Source organism: Schistocerca piceifrons, chromosome 4 (assembly GCF_021461385.2).
Source record: "Schistocerca piceifrons isolate TAMUIC-IGC-003096 chromosome 4, iqSchPice1.1, whole genome shotgun sequence".
NCBI classification, from domain to species: domain Eukaryota; kingdom Metazoa; phylum Arthropoda; class Insecta; order Orthoptera; family Acrididae; genus Schistocerca; species Schistocerca piceifrons.
The window spans coordinates 584,102,152-584,124,507 of record NC_060141.1 but is presented as its reverse complement, the minus strand read 5'-3'; the positions used below and the strand labels follow the sequence as shown (position 1 = coordinate 584,124,507).

General features: G+C 39.1%; 1 protein-coding gene across 3 annotated transcripts in view; it reads right to left on the bottom strand.

Moving 5' to 3' along the window:
- Positions 1 to 22,356, bottom strand: part of LOC124796393 (guanine nucleotide-binding protein subunit beta-5) — a 162,726-nt gene that overhangs the window by 44,232 nt on the left and 96,138 nt on the right. For all 3 annotated transcript variants that reach the window (XM_047260564.1, XM_047260562.1, XM_047260563.1), the window contains one exon: positions 6,929 to 7,055. In XM_047260564.1, coding sequence (XP_047116520.1) covers positions 6,929 to 7,055 — 127 coding nt within the window. The remainder of the gene's footprint in view (positions 1 to 6,928; positions 7,056 to 22,356) is intronic.

Here is a 22,356-nt window from a genome sequence, read left to right as displayed (position 1 = left end):
AATTGTGGAAAAAAATAAAAGAGCTTTGGCAAAAGAATACAGATTTACAGGCTATCTCTCTTGTGTAATGCTGAGTTACTTACAATAAATCCTTTTCAAAAATTGATTGAAGGTTCTTGTTCTGACTATCAATAAGTGGTTATGAAAGGTTGGTGTACTGGGGAATGACATTCCCTAGCTTAGTGACTATTTCAATGATGTATATGTGCCTGGCAGCCACTCAACACCTGAACTATAAGATGACTGCTTAATTTTTTTTATCTTTCCATAGTTTGTATTGCAGCCAATACTTTCAGGTATCTTATTATTACAGCTTCATATACTTTCAAATTATTGCTTTATGATCATACAAGCTCATCTGCAGGAATGTACCAGACGCTCTACTTCTTGAAACTAGTCCTTTTCATTAGATAGTATGATGTATTGGCTGTAAGAGGAAGAAATGGATGGGTGGGTGGGAGGGATGGTGGAGTGCGTTCTTCAAGATATATGATATTTGAAGCTTTCTGCTGCTGACTGTTAAGTGCACATTTATGAACGCAGTGTTGTAAAAATGAGAGATTCAGCTACCAGGTTCCAGCATAAGATAGATTAAGCATCTGTACCAATTTTTATCAGCAATTCATTGGTGGAGAGCCATAATGCTTTTGTTCTTGCAGTGCAATATACGACACCAGTCTGGGTGCATACTGGGCACAGTGGTGAAAAGATTATGTTTTACTGTGTATCTGCATCATGGTATTGAGCTTGAAGTTGCACTGAATTTTATTTGAACATTAAGCAGAAAGTATGAAATCATTTGTTTCAATTTACCTTTTCTACTACAAACTAATTTCAGTCACAGACAGAACTATTTTAGACAACAAATCATAAATTTAATACTATAAATGATATCCACTGCAATTTTTGTACATCAGATTATTTTTCATACTGCTCATTCTTGGTGTGTCTTGGTTTTATTCTGATCTTAACTTCAAATGTTCTAAATTTCTTATTACTGGTTTAATACAGAGGCCGTCTCTTTTTCAACACTGTGGTTCAACTGGACTTGGCCATAACTCAGAAGAGAGAGAGAAACTTGCTTGCTTAAGGTGTAGCTGTCTGGACCAAATGATAGCTTGCAGACTGACATGGAGTGCTTCACTACCTGGTCGAATAACGTTCATCATTCTATTGTCTGTTTACTAGTTTCTACTGATCTATTGTCTGTTACTGGTTTCTACTGATTATAAGTTTGCAACAATATTACATGGTATGCAGAAGTACACCTGTTTCAATTTTAGAATTATGTATCTTAGTTGTTAAAAGTTAATAATAAACAGAAAATGAGGGTATATTTTCTCAATGGGATGTCTGTACAGTTTCAGAACAAAGTAAGGCTTAATCACAAATTGTCTAGCATACAACCGTGTCCATAAATGTAATAGAAAATTTTGAAAATGGAAAGACACACATTAAAAAAATTACGATACCCTTTCCATAGCAATAACTCTCAATAAGCTGCAGGGAAAATCTCTATTGGCAGTTATCCCATTCCCGAGTTGGGCCTGTAAAGATATCTGGAAACACTCCAGGTGGGAACTGAGGTATTTTAACTTTTCTCTTTAATGCTTCTGAGAAATCCACTACAGGATTCAGATCTCACTGGCCAGTCCATGCACCAGAAAGTTTATCCCAGGAGCAGGTTGATGTGGATGGAAACTACAGTACATGATGATGAAGTCTGTACCACGGTTGCAGTACTTCAATTTTCTATTCTGTGTGTCAACAGCAATTTTATTTCTCACAACAGACCTGTGAAGATCTGTAGGTCCATCTGCGATGACGATTACATTAACCAAGGTTTCACCATCACCATATTAGTCTCTTTCTAGGTTGTTTCTGTGATTGTGCTGGTTACCATTACCCCTCTACATGCATGTTTGTGACATGAATCGTTCCAGAAGAAAGACCAACAATAATTGATTGTATTCTAAATTTCAGTTTAATTTAAGCCAGGAGTCTTAGCATTGTTATCTGCTGTGTTTCAGATGCCATGGATGAACAGGGCAACTAGTGATTTATAAGCCTGCTGCTTACAGAGTCTATACTGACTCCACAGAGCAAAGGAAGTTCTTCTGCATAATCAGTGTAGTATGTTCTCAGGAATCCCACTTGGCCCAGTTACTTCTCCTCTACTGACATGGGAAACTCCCTATCGCACACTCTCAGATTTGGTGGTAAGAGGGCTCAGTGGACAGCCCATCAAAAACTAACCACAGATCAAGCATGAAAACAGGAAGAAGGCATACTGAATTGTGAAAAAAAAAATACACTCCTGGAAATTGAAATAAGAACACCGTGAATTCATTGTCCCAGGAAGGGGAAACTTTATTGACACATTCCTGGGGTCAGATACATCACATGATCACACTGACAGAACCACAGGCACATAGACACAGGCAACAGAGCATGCACAATGTCGGCTCTAGTACAGTGTATATCCGCCTTTCGCAGCAATGCAGGCTGCTATTCTCCCATGGAGACGATCGTAGAGATGCTGGATGTAGTCCTGTGGAATGGCTTGCCATGCCATTTCCACCTGGCGCCTCAGTTGGACCAGCGTTCGTGCTGGACGTGCAGACCGCGTGAGACGACGCTTCATCCAGTCCCAAACATGCTCAATGGGGGACAGATCCGGAGATCTTGCTGGCCAGGGTAGTTGACTTACACCTTCTAGAGCACGTTGGGTGGCACGGGATACATGCGGACGTGCATTGTCCTGTTGGAACAGCAAGTTCCCTTGCCGGTCTAGGAATGGTAGAACGATGGGTTTGATGACGGTTTGGATGTACCGTGCACTATTCAGTGTCCCCTCGACGATCACCAGTGGTGTACGGCCAGTGTAGGAGATCGCTCCCCACACCATGATGCCGGGTGTTGGCCCTGTGTGCCTCGGTCGTATGCAGTCCTGATTGTGGCGCTCACCTGCACGGCGCCAAACACGCATACGACCATCATTGGCACCAAGGCAGAAGCGACTCTCATCGCTGAAGACGACACGTCTCCATTCGTCCCTCCATTCACGCCTGTCGCGACACCACTGGAGGCGGGCTGCACGATGTTGGGGCGTGAGCGGAAGACGGCCTAACGGTGTGCGGGACCGTAGCCCAGCTTCATGGAGACGGTTACGAATGGTCCTCGCCGATACCCCAGGAGCAACAGTGTCCCTAATTTGCTGGGAAGTGGCGGTGCGGTCCCCTACGGCACTGCGTAGGATCCTACGGTCTTGGCGTGCATCCGTGCGTCGCTGCGGTCCAGTCCCAGGTCGACGGGCACGTGCACCTTCCGCCGACCACTGGCGACAACATCGATGTACTGTGGAGACCTCACGCCCCACGTGTTGAGCAATTCGGTGGTACGTCCACCCGGCCTCCCGCATGCCCACTATACGCCCTCGCTCAAAGTCCGTCAACTGCACATACGGTTGACGTCCACGCTGTCACGGCATGCTACCAGTGTTAAAGACTGCGATGGAGTTCCGTATGCCACGGCAAACTGGCTGACACTGATGGTGGCGGTGCACAAATGCTGCGCAGCTAGCGCCATTCGACAGCCAACACCGCGGTTCCTGGTGTGTCCGCTGTGCCGTGCGTGTGATCATTGCTTGTACAGCCCTCTCGCAGTGTCCGGAGCAAGTATGGTGGGTCTGACACACCGGTGTCAATGTGTTCTTTTTTCCATTTCCAGGAGTGGAATAATAAAATAAAATAAGCAAAATAGAAACACTGAATGATTCAAGGATAAGAAGTGCAATATGGAGCAGCCTCACTGAGAAACGGCATCGTGGATAAGTCGTCATGTGTTGGACTTGCAAGTGAGCAAGCCGTATTCAAACTTTTCCCACGCGTCTTTCCACCCCCCCCCCCCCCCCCCCACTGTTTGCTGTATTCAAATATGTGTCTGTATCATGGTGTAACGTCCGTTTGCAACAGCAAGGTGTAGGGTAGGGACCTATAATGACAGTCAATCCTGCACAACTACTCTGTTAGCAGCTAAAAGGAAGTGCTTTCAAATGGGAACTGCAAATATTTGATGACAAGCCAACAGAATCCTCCACATACATGGCATTAGCGACAGTATGTGTGTCATATGAGAGGAATCTCTTATCAATGCACCTAATTTATATGCCTGGTAAGTGAGTGAGATATGCCTCCTTGCCCGATTCAGGTGTTCGTATGAATGTGAATGTGATCACTCCCAGGCAAATGAAGAAAACATATTAGTTTGTCACATAAGCTGCAGTAAATGAATGCAACAGTTTCATAATCACATGGTCTCTCTGTGCTCTCTCAAAACTATGTTTTTAACATCTCTGAAGTAGCGTAAACTTTGGAAGCTTTGACTCTTGAATTACTTTGTAGTAACATAGTTCACACCTGTTTATTTCTTGTTTTCGTTTCTGTGAGAAGTCTATGTGGTATTTCACCTGCTTTCACTATTAATCACATTTGATGGTGGAGGTAATGTATTCTTACCACATGACTCATATTCTATAACCAATGTATTTTATGACAACTGCCAAGACTACAAAGGAGAACAAGCATTTCAATGACAGGACGAACAGTTCACAATAACGCAAATAAAAAAAAAAAAAAAAAAAATAAAATAAAAATAACTAGCGCAAGGGAGTTTTGGTTCACAGTCCAACACTGTGACCACTTAACCAGGATGCTGTGACTTGTTCAGTTTTTGATGGGCTATCCACTGGGCCATCTTACCACTAAATCTGAAGGGGGTGTGATGAGGAGTTCCCTTGTGAATGAATGTTGTTGATTTCCTATTCTGCACTCACTTAGCTCAATCCTGTCACACAAGCAATTGAAAGGATGAAGTATAGTGAGTTATTTCACAGTCTATCAATTTTGTAAGAGCATATTCTGTATTTCAGCCTTCAGTATTCTGCATTTCAGCCTTCTTCTTGTTGTCCTCCATTTTGGTACTCATATAAATATTAAATGACAATACAAGTGTTTTTAAATATTACTGACTTTATGCAAGACCAAAACTACTTTGGAGTTTTCATCGAATTTTTAGGCAAAATTTTGATTTTGAATTACTTCTTGCATTATTTGTCTCATTTCATTTAGTTGTAGTTTGCCAACAATGATCTCAGTTGGTTTAATATTTGCAAAGAAGCTTTCTTTTTGTTTATAGCAACTTACTAATAAAGGTATTGATCCAGACTGGTTCTCTCTTATACCTCGCAATCTTGTTAATTGAATACAAAACCTAAGTTGCAGATACTTTACTATGAAACTGATTAGTAATATTTACATAATACCATAAATGTATATGTGAGTGCAGGCTTTCTCAGCAAATTTCATATATGAAGTCTTCACGGGTTGTCAGCTGAGTCATCGTCTCTTAGCAACGTTTCGATGGAACGCGTCTCCATCATCTTCAGGCCTGAAGATGATGGAAACTTTGCTACGAGACGACGACGCTACTCGGCTGACAACCTGTGAAGACTTTATATACCTTAAATGTAATCACAACAAACTTGTAAAATGGGCATATTCCACACTGTTTGGTATATTCACAACTTTGGTCGCTGGAGCATTATATAAATAAATAAAATAAAATAAATGTCTAAATTTCATTGTCCAATATTCTTAGATATAAATACTATATATTTTGCCACCAGAGTTGAATGTTTCATGCTAACCATGCAGATAATCTACAATCTGCCTCTTCCACACTTGCTGTGCGGAAATATGAGCTTGCCCTTTTTTTTTCCCCCCCCCCCGTCATCAGTCTGGGCATCAGACTGGTTTGATGCGGCCCACCACGAATTCCTTTCCTGTGCTAACCTCTTCATCTCAGAGTAGCACTTGCAACCTACGTCCTCAATTATTTGCTTGACGTATTCCAATCTCTGTCTTCCTCTACAGCTTTTGCCCTCTACAGCTCCCTCTAGTACCATGGAAGTCATTCCCTCATGTCTTAGCAGATGTCCTATCACCCTGCCCCTTCTCCTTATCAGTGTTTTCCACATATTCCTTTCCTCTCCGATTCTGTGTAGAACCTCCTCATTCCTTACCTTATCAGTCCACCTAAATTTCCTTTCTTAAGATTTTTTTAATACCACAAATCTTTTATGCTGTAATAGCTTTATGGCGACCGATTGCCTCCTCAAGATGCTTAAGCCTCAGCAGTCAACCTGGGATGGTGTTGATCAAGCAAGCACCTGTGCAGTCTCTTGTTGATGGAACACAATATTGTGCATGACAAGATTGTGCATCTCTTAATAAAGGTTTTGAAATGAATTACTCTTCTACTGAACATCTGAACTAATTTTCCTATATTTCCATTTCTTCTGGCAGAATAACTAAAGTTCCAGAAGCTTGTCACTGAACCACACTGCAAAATGTTGTTTACCTTGCTGAGAAGTTTTTAGAATTATAGAACATATTTTATACACATATATTATGATTTTTTTGAAGACCGCAACTTCCCTCTGCTGATGAAAACCCATGTGGCATGCATGAGGTGTGAAATGGTTGATTCCTTAATGCACAAATAAACTGCAACCAAAACAAAAAGGCTTGAAATTATTTTGAAGAGAAAATCATTACTAATGATTTCCGACAGTAACAGTGGTCAGAACATGCAATATATAGTCTGTTGGAAAGGAGACAGTTATGGTTATTCCCCAAGTCTACCGTCTATTCCAATTCACATTCTTCTATTCAATATTTCATCGAACAATGTTGTGTTGAAAACACATCACACCCTTATAATATGGGTGAAACATTTCACAGTACGGCTAATAACTCAAACAGACAAAATTAATATGATATTAAATGTCAGATTTTTACATTTCCAAGGCTGATTGTGCAATTGTTGAAGAAAGACAGAAATGGAAATAAGGAAAACTGGACATTACCTGCTGATCAGAATTTGGAAATGTGCAGCAAGACATGTAACTTGTGTGAGTACCAACTGTTTTTTTCTTTGTTGAAACATCTTCCTCAAGGCTCAATGGGTATACTGTTACCTTGTTGTCTAAACCTCTGGAAACAAAACACAAAAATATTCAAACAACTATGCACACAGCTACATTCTGAAGCTGTTTTAATCCTATCAAGAAAACTGTACAGCCGAATGAAATATGTTTTAATACTATTATGCTTCCATGACTGAGTTACAGTATATATGACCTTAAGAGTAAGATGTAACTGCGAACTTATCAGATGAACTGGTCACCAGCTTTTGTGGTGGGGAGAATAAGGAACATGTGACCATGCAAAATAGAACACCATATTTATAGTGAGCATGAAGTAACCATAACAAGTACAATGACTTGTGCAAGAACACCATTGCTTATAGGGAAACACTATTGACTTTACAGTGGTGCAACTTTCCATTTTCAAACCTCTGTGCATTCCAGATAAGTAAATTACACTGAGAGTAGAATAGTCTAACATTACAGTAGAACATTTTAAAATAAAAACAGATAATGTCTTGTTGTTCTGAATAATAAATTTCTTACTGGTTAATTGGTTTATTTGTCAGTTTTGTTTCTCCGTGCTAAACACAAATTTTGCTCTATCATTTAAATAAAACTGGCTTATTCTATGTACATCCCAAGAGTTCTTTGATGTTCTAGCTCTCACACTAACAAGAGCTATATAACACCATGATTGTTCCTTAGAAATTGAAAAATACAATACTACGACTGAATACATATGATGACATATGAAAGCCAAAAATATGTAGTGCAAAGTCATTTTAATAAAAGCAATATCATAAGATATGACTTTCTTAGCTACTGTCAAGTACTGCATGAGAAGACCAAAAATTGAATGTGAAAACAAGGTGAACAATGAAACATGTAATGGGACCAAACTCCAAGGCTGGAGAATGTAATTTACAGAATTAGTATTTCACTCTGCAGCAGAGTGTGCACTGTTTTGAAAACTTTCTCCATGTAGCTAATATTTGATACTGATTTCTATTCTTATTACTTAGTCTTCCACATGGAATTAGGAAACTATAAGGTAGTACGATGAATATTTTGAATGTTGCACTTTGGAACAGTGGGTTTTTGAGTCTTATTAGCATTTCTCGTGATTATGGCTGATTTCACCTGCCGTACTGGAGATTACCTTTTCATTTTAGACATAGCTAAGCACATAAAGGATGCATAAATGTTTGAATTTCTCCTACTTTTCATTAGGTTGTCATCTAGCTTTCTTTTTTGGTCAATCTAACACACATTAGCCTTGTTACACAATCACCTGCCACATTTTAAATGAAATTTTTTGATTTGTTTTAGATTAGATTCAGTTTCCTTTCCACAGGCTCAAAAATGAGATGATTTTCTTTAGTGTGGAACAAAACAGACTCACTACCTTGATCATCTGTCAGGAGGTTGTCAAAATAGGTGAATACATTAAGTAAATTTGCACTGCTATTAGTTACAGAATTAATAACTGTCAGAACAAAACATAGTTATACATTTTTAATAAATTTATCAAACACAAAAAAAACCTAATCTTGACTGACTGTAGTGCCCAAGTGCTATCAGAACTGAAATATAACAGACATTTGTACTTAAGCTGGTCTAACCGTCTCTGTTAAGATATTCATCTACAGAGTAGATGTTCTTATTCCTAGTGTTGATACTACGTGTTGAGCTATTAGTTAGAAATAGAGATATATTACTTGCAACAAATTAAATTAAGAAATAAATATACTGAGAAGCAGTGGTTAGAATACAAAGTTCCTTGGACATGTTTCTACATGACGTTCTTGAATTTACAAATGAGTCATATTACACACTTTTTCATGCTAAAAACTTTTTCGCAGTTACCCCAGAATGTGGTCTCGTATGGCATAATAGAAAGAAAGTAAGCAAAGTATGCAAGTTTTTTGTTTTTTATATTCTTGTCTGCTACCTCTGTCATCATTCTCACTGCAAATACAGACTTGTTTCGGCACTTCTGCAATTCTGTGGTATGCCCTTCCCAACTTGAATTTATTATCAAAATGTAATCATACTTAAATCATCTCTCCAAGTCTATTACCTGACCAATTGTCTATTTTCATGTCCATCCTAATAATTTCAAACATGCATCTCTCTTACTCATTGATCAACTCTGTTTCTAAAGAGTTATCACTTAAGTTCATCTACTTCAAAACTGGTAATGCACACAAACTGTAAACTTCCCTTTTCAGACACATCAGAAGATTAGCTTCAAACAATATTTAGATTATTAAAAGCACTTCAGACCATTTTTGCTCTTCCATTTGCTATCTTGTCCTTGCCTTCAACTTTCATAATATAAAAACTGATCAACTGGTCCTATGAGTCCAGTGCTAATTTGTACAATTTTCCTTTCTCTCAGTCTATTATACATTATCATAGCCTTATAATAAATTATTTTCACACCCAATTCCAGACTATCAAGTCCATCCATTCAATACTGATTACTCACCAAGTGGTAGCAGAAAGAAACTTGTGGAATGACATATAATTGATGGCTTTAGGGTAATGGGTTTCTTCTTGTGACAGAAGAGAGGAAGGGGTTGAGATAGGCAAAGTTCAGTTTCCAATGGTAAAGAAATTCATCTATTCTTGCCCTTGCAGTAGGCTGGGCATCCACCCAGACATATATTTATAACTTACTGTTAGTATAATTCACTATTTAAAAAAAAGCTGGATTGTCCAAACTAGGTAGGAAAGTTACAGCCGTCTGACCATGGTATTTCTTGTAATTACATAGTGTAGCATTACCATCATGACATATGGCAAAGTCACACATCCATAGTATATTATTATACTGATGACATTACTGTGAATATTTTAAGTACCACACGAACTAATGAACACAAGAGGCCACTTTTATCACTGGAATAATTTTTAACAAAACCTCAATACATTTTATTCAGCAAAGTATAATTAATTGTACTAGTAACATTACTGTAAGCAATTTGAAGTTACATTATGTAATGTTTTTTCATTAAGAATAATGACAAGTCATGTAATGCATGCAATACTGTGGCAGGAGACTGTAGCTCTCTCTGCTGGTATAGAAGTATCTTTGCACTCTGTAAAATGTCACTGTCTAAATGTATCTTTGACTGTGGTCTGTCTTTGCATTTTTATAATGGCTGTGTTTACATCTGTGGAAGAAAAACGACATTTAGTGCTACCAGACACATAAAACAATATAGTGTAACATATCACTTTGTTAAAGTGATGTGTTGCACACGGTATTTAGGACCAATGAATTATAATCATCGAATCATCGACTGCTGAAAAAAATTTATTTTATGTAGTATGGAAAGCACAACATGTGTTGAGTGTGAGGTTTCTCCGTACGCGGATGTTGACTGAATGGCAATGAAGACAACATTGCTACTGGAAGGGGCCATGCTGGCAGTGGCTCGCGTTTGGTCACACTGCCTGTTCTTAATGTTTTCTATGTGCAGTGGATCCCTGCCTTGGAGTTGTGCTGGCCTCCATGAATGAAGATGGCTGTGACAATAAAAAACTCATGGAACAAAAGAAGTTTGAGAGTAGTGTCTGCTATAAATTTTGACTCTGATCAGTGCGAATATATCTGACATACACTTATCAAACAGACAGAGAACTGTTGGAAGTAGTTTCTCAAATGTAAAAAGCTATTATAATATATGTGTTTTACGAAAGAAGAAAATTCTCTCAATTAGTAATACACAGAGTAGTAATAACAAAAATTCGGCAAGACACTTGAAAAAATTGGTAATTTTCCTTGTATTAAGTATGGAAGGCATTGTCCTTGGCAACTACATCAACTGTGAAGATTAATCGATGCAGCAATCATTAACAATACTGCATTTGAAAAAAGTTTGCGAAGAATTGGGCTACTGAGAAGACAATTTTAAATTCTTCAGCACTAGGAAAGAAAAGAAGAAATTTAAGTTGCCGAGAAATCACTATTAAATTACTCAACAACAATTACAAAGGAGAATAAAATACGAGTGTGAGATCTGGAAGGTTGATGATTCTGGAGGTGGTGGCTGTTTTTTGAATCATTGGTTCCATGTCATCCCATGCCATCTGGCATCAGTTACATTGGCAAAACATAAAATACAGTTACGCTGGCAGCACATAAAATACCAGTGTCAACCATGGCAATTCTCATTGCAGCTTTCTCCCTGTGACAATCTAGCTTTGCACTGGCAACTCATCATATCGAGTGCAACTGCAAGAAGTCATGGGTGATCTGTACTTGAACCAAAATAATGCATTTTGGGTTGGTGGTGGTGTGTGTTGTGAGAAATTAGACGTGAGTAGCTGGCCAAAAAGTCTGTGTTACTGGTTTTAGAATACTGGGCCGACAGACAACTCGTTAGCACTTTTTACATTGATTATTCAATTTTTCTTTTAATGTCTATGATAAGAGTGGATGTTAGTCTGACAGAATGGTTCCAGCTGTGGAGCATAAATTTTAGGCACAAATGGACGAATATTTAAGCACAGAGCTCACTACTAAGCTCAACACTACAATTGCGAATCTAAGTGCAAAAGTAGATATCATGAATGCTAACCTGAAACAGCATGTCTGGGAGTCTTGCAACAAGAAACAAGAGCTAAAAACAAACATAAACAACTTTCAAACAATTTTACCCACTTCACAAGAGGAGCTACATACAGAGATAAACCAGCAATGTGATCTTGTAAGAAATGAAGTTTTGGAACAGTTTAGGGAGATAGATCAGAATTTTAAACAAACAGAAGAATTAAATGAGCCAAAGTTTAAAAAAGTAAATGAATGTATTTCATGGATGCAGTTAAAGTTACACATTTTAGAGCAGGGTAAAGATTTGGACATAACAGCTTTACCAGATTCGACACTTTACCTGACGCGAATTTTGCAACTTTGCACAAATGTGTGAATGAATTAATTACTCAAAAGATACAAGAAATGATAAATTCATTGGTCAGTACACCAGTGTCCACAATTGGTTTAGAAAAACCAGAAGGGGAAGCATGAAAGTTTTGGGAACGTCTTAGTAAAATCACAGAGAAATGATGTAAATGGAAATTTAATGAAAGTAACGGGCTTTCAACAGAACTAGCCTGAAGAATTATGTGTAGAGATTTAAGATTTATTTACACCCACACCCATGGAGATGGCTGTAATATTTCATCTAGGAGGGCATCATTATACATTACTGATGTGATGTCTCTCTCATATGGCCTGGTGTCCTTTTGTTTGAACATTTATTTAATTAAGAAGAGTATACAAGGATTTTATTTACACTGATATTAATTTATGTACTTACCTCAGGCAATACAGTGATGGTACTTATTTATTTGTTTATTATTCCAAGAAAAGAGGAGACAAGAAAGATGAATCTCAGAATATTGAGAACCAATTAAGAAAACACGCAAGGAACAGATTGTGCCAATATAATCAAAATTAAGTAGAGCCAGATTTTAAATTAAAGACTTAGTGTTAGTGGGAGCCTATCAGCCAAGCTAAAATATGAAATGAGAAACACACAAATTTTTTGACTGATATGAAGGCCCTTATAAAGTAGTGGGTATATCGCACCCGAAAGCCGTATTTGTTGTAGACCCATTGAATGAAAACGGCCTCTACAGTGTAAGTACAGTAAAGAAGTATTATGTTGTTGTTGTTGTCGTCTTCAGTCCAGAGACTGGTTTGATGCAGCTCTCCATGCTACTCTATCCTGTGCAAGCTTCTTCATCTCCCAGTACCTACTACAACCTACATCCTTCTGAATCTGTTTAGTGTATTAAAGAAGTATATCACAAAAATATTAAGTAGTAGGATAAATGAACTACTAGCCACTGCATTCTGAGATATTTCTCTCATAGTCTATTGCAAACATTTTTGAGTTTGGTACAACAGTGGCTTGAGTAGTGTCTGACGACATCAAATAGATTACTAATAGGTATGGACATCATTACATATCAGCCACATCAAATCTGACGGGGAAAAATGAGGACTGAACCTCAGACTTACATTAAGTGGTGTGCTAACATCTGAATGATTAAAAACATGAGAATACAGTACTAATATCTAAAGCAAACAGTGCACAGAAGCAGTAAACAGAGTTAATGGTCAGTGTGACTATGATCACAGAGGAGTGCATGGGCATTTACTAGAAGCACACACTGAGGTCTATGAAATCCAATTCAAACAACAGGACTGAGACAGTCTTTTTTTTAAAAATAACTGTTTAATGTAGTAAAATGGAAAGAATATTAGGCTGGACAGTGTACCAGTATATAAATTAGGGGAATGATTGGATGTGTGGGTGTACCAAAAGAAAAGAATGACCCACACTAAAAGGAGAAAATAGAGAATATATATTGGGACACTATCTCCATCAGGAGTTTATATATGCATGTAGTAGTTGGCCCTCTGTGGAAGGTAGTGTATGGCCAGTGCCTACAGAGTTAGGATGTCAACAATTTGTTTGACTTACTCCTAGGTTGTGAGGGATAAATGCACTTTACTAATTTCAGTAATTCACCCAGAAGTGCAGCTAATACATGAATGATATGAAGGAGTGTGTGTGAACTTTCTGTGTATTAGTAATAATGCCATAAGAGGAATCTAATAACTAGGATAACGTATGGTAGCTGCTCATTAGAAGTAAGTAACTCATCAGGTCCAGTGTCAGAAGGGAATGAAGCCAGCTGACAGCATAAGGGTGTGTACCGAAACGCATAACTGGTAGTGCTGATTGTGGCATACTAAGAGGAATCTATCTTTTACATGTACGAAGTTTTATATGGCTTTGTGGTCAAGTAGCAGACAGCTTATTTGAAAAGAAATTTTTTACCAGAGCTATTTACAATTTTTGGTTTGTGTTTGAAAATCATCATGGTTGGGTTCATACACTACTGGCCACTAAAATTGCTACACCAAGAAGAAATGCAGATGATAAACGGGTATTCATTGGTCAAATATATTATACTAGAACTGACATAAGATTACATTTTCACGCAATTTGGGTGCAGAGATCCTGAGAAATCAGTACCCAGAACAACCACCTCTGGCTGTAATAATGGCCTTGATACGCCTGGGCATTGAGTCAGAGCTTGGATGGCGTGTACAGGTACAGCTGCCCATGCAGCTTCAACACGATACCACAGTTCATCAAGAGTAGTGACTGGCGTATTGTGATGAGCCAGATGCTCGGACACCATTGACCAGACATTTTCAATTGGTGAGAGATCTGGAGAATGTGCTGGCCAGGGCAGCAGTTGAACATTTTCTGTATCCAGAAATGCCCGTACAGGACCTGCAACATGCGGTCGTGCATTATCCTGCTGAAATGTAGGGTTTCGCAGGGATCGAATGGAGAGTAGAGCCACGGGTCGTAACACATCTGAAAAGTAACGTCCACTGTTCAAAGTGCCGTCAGTGCGAACTAGAGGTGACCGAGACGTGTAACCAATGGCACCCCATACCATCACGCCGGGTGATACGCCAGTACGGCGATGACGCATACACGCTTCCAATGTGCGTTCACCACGATGTCGCCAGAAACGGATGCGACCATCATGATGCTGTAAACAGAACCTGAATTCATCCGAAAAAATGACATTTTGCCATTCGTGCACCCAGGTTCATCGTTGAGTACACCATCGCAGGTACTCCTGTCTGTGATGCAGCGTCAAGGGTAACCGCAGCCATGGTCTCCAAGCTGATAGTCCATGCTGCCGCAAATGTTGTCGAACTGTTAATGCAGATTGTTGTCATCTTGCAAACGTCCCCATCTGTTAACTCAGGGATCGAGATGTAACTGCACAATCTGTTACAGCCATGCAGATAAGATGCCTGTCATCTTGACTGCTAGTGATACGAGGCCGTTGGGATCCAGCACGGCATTCCGTATTACCCTCCTGAACCCACCGATTCCATATTCTGCTAACAGTCATTGGATCTCGACCAACACAAGCAGCAATGTTGCGATACGATAAACCGCAATCGCAATAGGCTACAATCTGACCTTTATCAAAGTTGGAAACGTGATGGTACGCATTTCTCTTCCTTACAAGAGGCATCACAACGTTTCACCAGGCAATGCCGGTCAACTGCTATTTGTGTATGAGAAATCGGTTGGAAACTTTCCTCATGTCAGCACGTTGTAGGTGTCGCCACCGGCGCCAACCTTGTGTGAATGCTCTGAAAAGCTAATCATTTCCATATCACAGCATCTTCTTCCTGTCGGTTAAATTTCTCGTCTGTAGCACGTCATCTTCGTGGTGTAGCAATTTTAATGGCCAGTAGTGTACATAATTTTGTAGTGGGGGTTAGCTTCAGATGAATTACGTAAGAATGATTCAAACTAGAAAAGAAGTCAACATATCTTAAGCTCATTATGCTGAGCATATACATGGGAAGAGACAGTAGGAATTACATATGTTAGTGTATTAACCAATTCCAGATAAATCTGTTATGTGTAATGGCTTAGCCAAGAATTTTTTGACAAGATTTGTCCATATATTGGTTAAGTATTTTTGTGGATTTTATTAAGGAGATGACATCATTTGACTGACACGTGGCATATATGGTTATCATATCACTTTGTTAAAGTGATGTGTTGCACAGGTTATTTAGGGCGGATGAATGGTGATCGACTGCTGGAGAAATATATTTAATGTAGTCTGGAAAGCGGGACACGCATGCTGAGTGTGGGGTTTCTCTGTATGTGTATGTTGATGGAATGGCAATGGACATGGCATTGCTACTGGATGTGACGACACTGGCAGCAGTTCGCATTTGGCCACAGGGCTTGTTCTTAAATTTTTCTCCAAGCAGTGGATCTCTGCATCAGAGCTGCACTGGCCTCCATGGGGAAAAAGACGGAAGTGAATAGCATAAACAAGTCACGGAACAAAAGTAGTTCAAGAGTAGGATCTGTTATGAATGGTGACTCTGATCATTGTGAATGTACTTGAAATACACTTGTCAAGCAGACAGAATTGTTTGAAGTTGTTTTCTGAGAGTAAAAAGTTGTTATAATATATGTTGTTTATGAAAGAATAAAATTCTCTCATTTAGTAGTGTATTGAGTTTCCAACTCTCAGCAGAATGCTAAAAAGGAGAAGACTCAGCAATATGAGGCATACATGGTACAGATAATGCTGATTTGGAGAGAGAAAAAGATTTTCAAGTCAAGATGTAGATAATGAGAAAAAGGCGTCTTGACAAGAGCTGCCTACCCTCCTGCTACCATACTGGATTATTCAGCAAAAACTGCTACAGAGATACCCAGGAGACATTTCAGTAAGTACTTAGAAAATGAAATGTTACAAAATGTGTTCCTATTCTCAGTGTGTGATGTGTGCTTTTTTTTATTTTACAAGTCTCCTTGTGTAGGACTAAATTGAGGAGTAAATCTCCATGGTCCTGGAATGTGTCGGTACAGGAAATTACGACAGAAAAGTAATCATAAAAAATAAGAAACTCTTCTCTTTAGATTTGAATAAGCAAGATTTTTGCATTCTTGTGGTAGCTTACTGAAAATGGATGCACCTTTCTGTACAGGAGTCACAGAATACAGCTCAAATGCAGATTGGATTTCTGCCTAGTATTAACTGAATGATAGTTGCTTATTATTGGGAGTATGCTGATGTTTTAACCAGAAACGACATTAGAGAATGTATGTATTGAGAAGTCAATGTCAGACTACCCACACTAATGAATATGGGTCGACATCATTTATTGCCCAAACTGTCCATTTCCAAATCAAAAATACCCTTTGAAAATGGAGAGAGTTACCCAAAATATAATGCTTTATTCATAAGCAAATGAAAGTAAGCAAAGTAGACTACTTTTCATGTCAAACTATCCCTTGCTTCATATGCTGTTCTGATAGTAAAAATGGCAGCATTAAGTCTCTGAACAAGATCCTGAACATAGGTTTCCCAGGACAGTTTACTATATATCTCAACACCTAGAAATTTGAACTGTTCGTTCTCACTAATCATATGCCCATTCCATGTAATTAGAATGTCATGTGTTGTAGAATTGTGTGTTAGAAACTGTAAAAACTGGATCTTGTAATATTTCTGGCATTGCGGCCATCATATTCAGGTACAAGAAGCTCTTCTTACAGCAGTTAAGAAGGCAGCAGTTGCAAGATGACGTAATGTGGTGTGAGGCACCAATGACAGGTGGTTTGTTAGGTATGGGTATCATGAGAAACACCACCTAAATTGAGGTCCCTCTGCACGATTCGCTACTGCATTTGGAAGTTGCATGCCAAAGTGACTATCTTCTATTATTAATATTAGACAAACTAAACAGCATATTTACTTGCATCTCACATTTAAAGCATTGCTCAAAAGCGTGCTATCATTCCATTATTTCACAAGTATTAATAACCAGCAGAATAATAAACAACTGTGAAACAAAAAGGCAGACAACGCACTTTGGTGATCTTTGGATCACGCCTAAGTTGGGTTGCGGTTCAGCTGTAAGATCAGAGCTCTTTCAGCAGTGACACAGGGCAGAAGTGAAGTTCGGTGGCAGGACGAACAAGACTTCTGGTCAGGTGACTACAGGGTTATAAACACAAAGTCAAATAGGGGTAATGCAGGAGTAGGTTTAATAATGAATAGGAAAATAGGAATGCGGGTAAGCTACTACAAACAGCATAGCGAACGCATTATTGTGGCCAAGATAGCCCATGCCTACTACAGTAGTACAAGTTTATATGCCAACTAGCTCTGCAGATGACGAAGAAATTAAAGAAATGTATGATGAAATAAAAGAAATTATTCAGATAGTGAAGGGAGACGAAAATTTAATAGTCATGGGTGACTGGAATTCGAGTGTAGGAAAAGGGAGAGAAGGAAACATAGTAGGTGAATATGGATTAGGGCTAAGAAATGAAAGAGGAAGCCGCCTGGTAGAATTTTGCACAGAGCACAACTTAATCATAGCTAACACTTGGTTTAAGAATCATGATAGAAGGTTGTATACATGGAAGAATCCTGGAGATACTAAAAGGTATCAGATAGATTATATAATGGTAAGACAGAGATTTAGGAACCAGGTTTTAAATTGTAAGACATTTCCAGGGGCAGATGTGGACTCTGACCACAATCTATTGGTTATGACCTGTAGATTAAAACTGAAGAAACTGCAAAAAGGTGGGAATTTAAGGAGATGGGACCTGGATAAACTGAAAGAACCAGAGGTTGTACAGAGTTTCAGGGAGAGCATAAGGGAACAATTGACAGGAATGGGGGAAAGAAATACAGTAGAAGAAGAATGGTAGCTTTGAGGGATGAAGTAGTGAAGGCAGCAGAGGATCAAGTAGGTAAAAAGACAAGGGCTAGTAGAAATCCTTGGGTAACAGAATTTGAATTTAATTGATGAAAGGAGAAAATATAAAAATGCAGTAAATGAAGCAGGCAAAAAGGAGTACAAACATCTCAAAAATGAGATCGACAGGAAGTGCAAAATGGCTAAGCAGCGATGCCTAGAGGACAAATGTAAGGATGTGGAGGCTTATCTCACTAGGGGTAAGATAGATACTGCCTACGGGAAAATTAAAGATACCTTTGGAGATAAGAGAACCACTTGTATGAACATCAAGAGCTCAGATGGAAACATAGTTCTAAGCAAAGAAGGGAAAGCAGAAAGGTGGAAGGAGTATATAGAGGGTCTATACAAGGGCGATGCACTTGAGGACAATATTATGGAAATGGAAGAGGATGTAGATGAAGATGAAATGGGAGATAAGATACTGCGTGAAGAGTTTGACAGAGCACTGAAAGACCTGAGTCGAAACAAGCCCCCCCGGAGTAGACAACATTCCATTGGAACTACTGACGGCCTTGGGAGAGCCAGTCCTGACAAAACTCTACCATCTGGTGAGCAAGATGTATGAAACAGGCGAAATACCTTCAGACTTCAAGAAGAATATAATAATTCCAATCCCAAAGAAAGCAGGTGTTGACAGATGTGAAAATTACCGAACAATCAGTTTAATAAGTCACAGCTGCAAAATACTAACTCGAATTCTTTACAGACGAATGGAAAAACTAGTAGAAGCCGACCTTGGGGAAGATCAGTTTGGATTCCGTAGAAATACTGGAACGCGTGAGGCAATACTGACCCTACGACTTATCTTAGAAGAAAGATTAAGGAAAGGCAAACCTACGTTTCTAGCATTTGTAGACTTAGAGAAAGCTTTTGACAATGTTGACTGGAATACTCTCTTTCAAATTCTAAAGGTGGCAGGGGTAAAATACAGGGAGCGAAAGGCTATTTACAATTTGTACAGAAACCAGATGGCAGTTATAAGAGTCGAGGGGCATGAAAGGGAAGCAGTGGTTGGGAAAGGAGTGAGACAGGGTTGTAGCCTCTCCCCGATGTTATTCAATCGGTGTATTGATCAAGCAGTAAAGGAAACAAAAGAAAAATTCGGAGTAGGTATTAAAATCCATGGAGAAGAAATAAAAATGTTGAGGTTCGCCGATGACATTGTAATTCTGTCAGAGAGAGCAAAGGGCTTGAAAGAGCAGTTGAACGGAATGGACAGTGTCTTGAAGGGAGGATATAAGATGAACATCAACAAAAGCAAAACGAGGATAATGGAATGTAGTCGAATTAAGTCGGGTGATGTTGAGGGTATTAGATTAGGAAATGAGACACCTAAAGTAGTAAAGGAGTTTTGCTATTTGGGGAGCAAAATAACTGATGATGGTCGAAGTAGAGAGGATATCAAATGTAGACTGGCAATGGCAAGGAAAGCGTTTCTGAAGAAGAGAAATTTGTTAACATCGAGTATAGATTTAAGTGTCAGGAAGTCATTTCTGAAAGTATTTGTATGGAGTGTAGCCATGTATGGAAGTGAAACATGGACGGTAAATAGTTTGGACAAGAAGAGAATAGAAGCTTTCAAAATGTGGTGCTACAGAAGAATGCTGAAGATTAGATGGGTAGATCACATAACTAATGAGGAAGTATTGAATAGGATTGGGGAGAAGAGAAGTTTGTGGCACAACTTGACCAGAAGAAGGGATCGGTTGGTAGGACATGTTCTGAGACATCAAGGGATCACCAATTTTGTATTGGAGGGCAGCGTGGAGGGTAAAAATCGTAGGGGGAGACCAAGAGATGAATACACTAAGCAGATTCAGAAGGATGTAGGTTGCAGTAGGTACTGGGAGATGATGAAGCTTGCACAGGATAGAGTAGCATGGAGAGCTGCATCAAACCAGTCTCAGGATTGAAGACCACAACAACAACAACATAGTCTTATTGTGATTTAGTGTTAATTTATTTTCTGCAAGCCCTGAACTTAAGCCTTGAATTGAATTGAACTATTTGAAACAGTGCCAATGCACTCAAGATCAACAAACAGAAATATTTTAGAATCACCTGTAATACTAGATGGCTTATCATTTATATAAACAAGGAAAAGGAGTAAGACTATACATGCAGATTTTCAATGTGTAAGTCTGTGTGTGTGTGTGTGTGTGTGTGTGTGTGTGTGTGTGTGTGTGTGTGTGTGTGTGTGTGTATATATAGAGGGAGGGTCAAATCTCTGTTCCCAATAGCACACAATAGTTTTTAAATATGACACCCACATCACTAATGCAACTGTAAGTAGTGTAAATGAAATCAGACAATGGAAACTCCAGGTAGGAGCATCAACAATGTAGAAAAAGAATCACCTGTAATACTAGATGGCATTTCACTTACATAATTGCATTCCGGCCCAAGATGTTGGTCTTGGTGGTCATGTACGCATGAGGGTGCGTGCTTGTATGTACGAATGGTGTGCGTTTCTCTTTTGCTAATGAAGGCTATGGCTGAAAGCTTTATGTGAGTGTCTTTTAATTGTACCCACCTGCAACTTAACATGCCTTTTTTATTACGGTAAGTAGCAATCTGTCTTTTCTGACATTTTAAATGTAATTAAAATACACAAAGTGTTTTACCTTTCTACTTTGTTGGTATTGTTTCTTACAGGTATTTGAAAATTGCTATGGGCCAAAACTGGCCAGTAACCTAATGTAATATAGGACTCAATAAAGATAATCTTGTGTAACATATTTGACAACCTATGGTGGATACTTAAAATGGCTCGAGCATTCAAAAATTATGTTGAGACTGCAGAACGACACACGAAGAAACTAATGGAGCCTTAAGATAAGTTAGGATTAGATGTCAGAATAAAAATGTGTGTAATCAAAAATACATGATGAGCCAAGACATACATCCACTATCCACCATGAGACTAAATGCCGCCTGGTAGCATTGCAGTCATGCGATGTGGTAAGAGGAGTATAGAAGTTGAGCAGGGATGAATGGGGAATCATTCTGGCAAAATACATGCCACAAATGGGGAACTCTACTGACACAAGTGACTTTGACAAAAGTTTAATGAGCCTTACTGCAGTTACTATTTATAGTTTTCTGTTCCTCTCAATAATATCTGGGGTGTGTATTTTCAGTTAATAATAGAATAATTATTGATCCTTTTGTAGAACATTGTAGAACCTGCATTTTACTTAACTAAGTGTGATAACCTCTATTATCCATACGGTCGTAGAAATTTGGAAATTTGTGGTAAGGTCTTATGGGACCAAACTGCTGAGGTCATCGGTCCCTAAGCTTACACACTACTTAATCTAACTTAAACTCACTTTTGCTAATGATGACAAACACACCCATACCCGAGGGAGGACTCAAACCTCCGACGGGGGAAGCCGCGCGGACCTTGACAAGATGCCTCAGACCGCTCGGCTACCCCGTGTGGCCACACGGTCGTAGAATACTCATTAAATTCCAAAGGACTGCCACCAGACAGTATAACCATTGGGCATAATACCAATTTTATTTCATATGTATCTGTGAAACACTGCAACACACTATGAAGGGGAGATTGTTACAGCCTGATGCCTGGGAATGAGCATTTTGGAAATGGCGAAGCTGTTCAGCTGTTCTCGTGCTGTTATAAACATCTATATAAAGTGGCTGGGCAATGGTAAAACCACAAGTAGGCAACAGTGTGTTGGACATCAACATCTCACCACAAAACATTAGGATTCAAGACTTGTTCACTCTGTAATGCATGATAGGTGGCGATTTGTGGCAGATCTGATGAGAGAGTATGTGCAGAAGTGTTTCAGAGCATACTGTTCATTGCACAATGCTGAACATAGGACTTCGCAGCAGATGACTCCTATATGTTTCCATGTTAATTCAATGACATTGTCAATTGTGACTGCAGTGGGCAATGGATCATTGAGACTAGACCATGGATCAATGGAAATATGTCACCGGATTGGATAAATTACGTTTGTTGTTACACTAG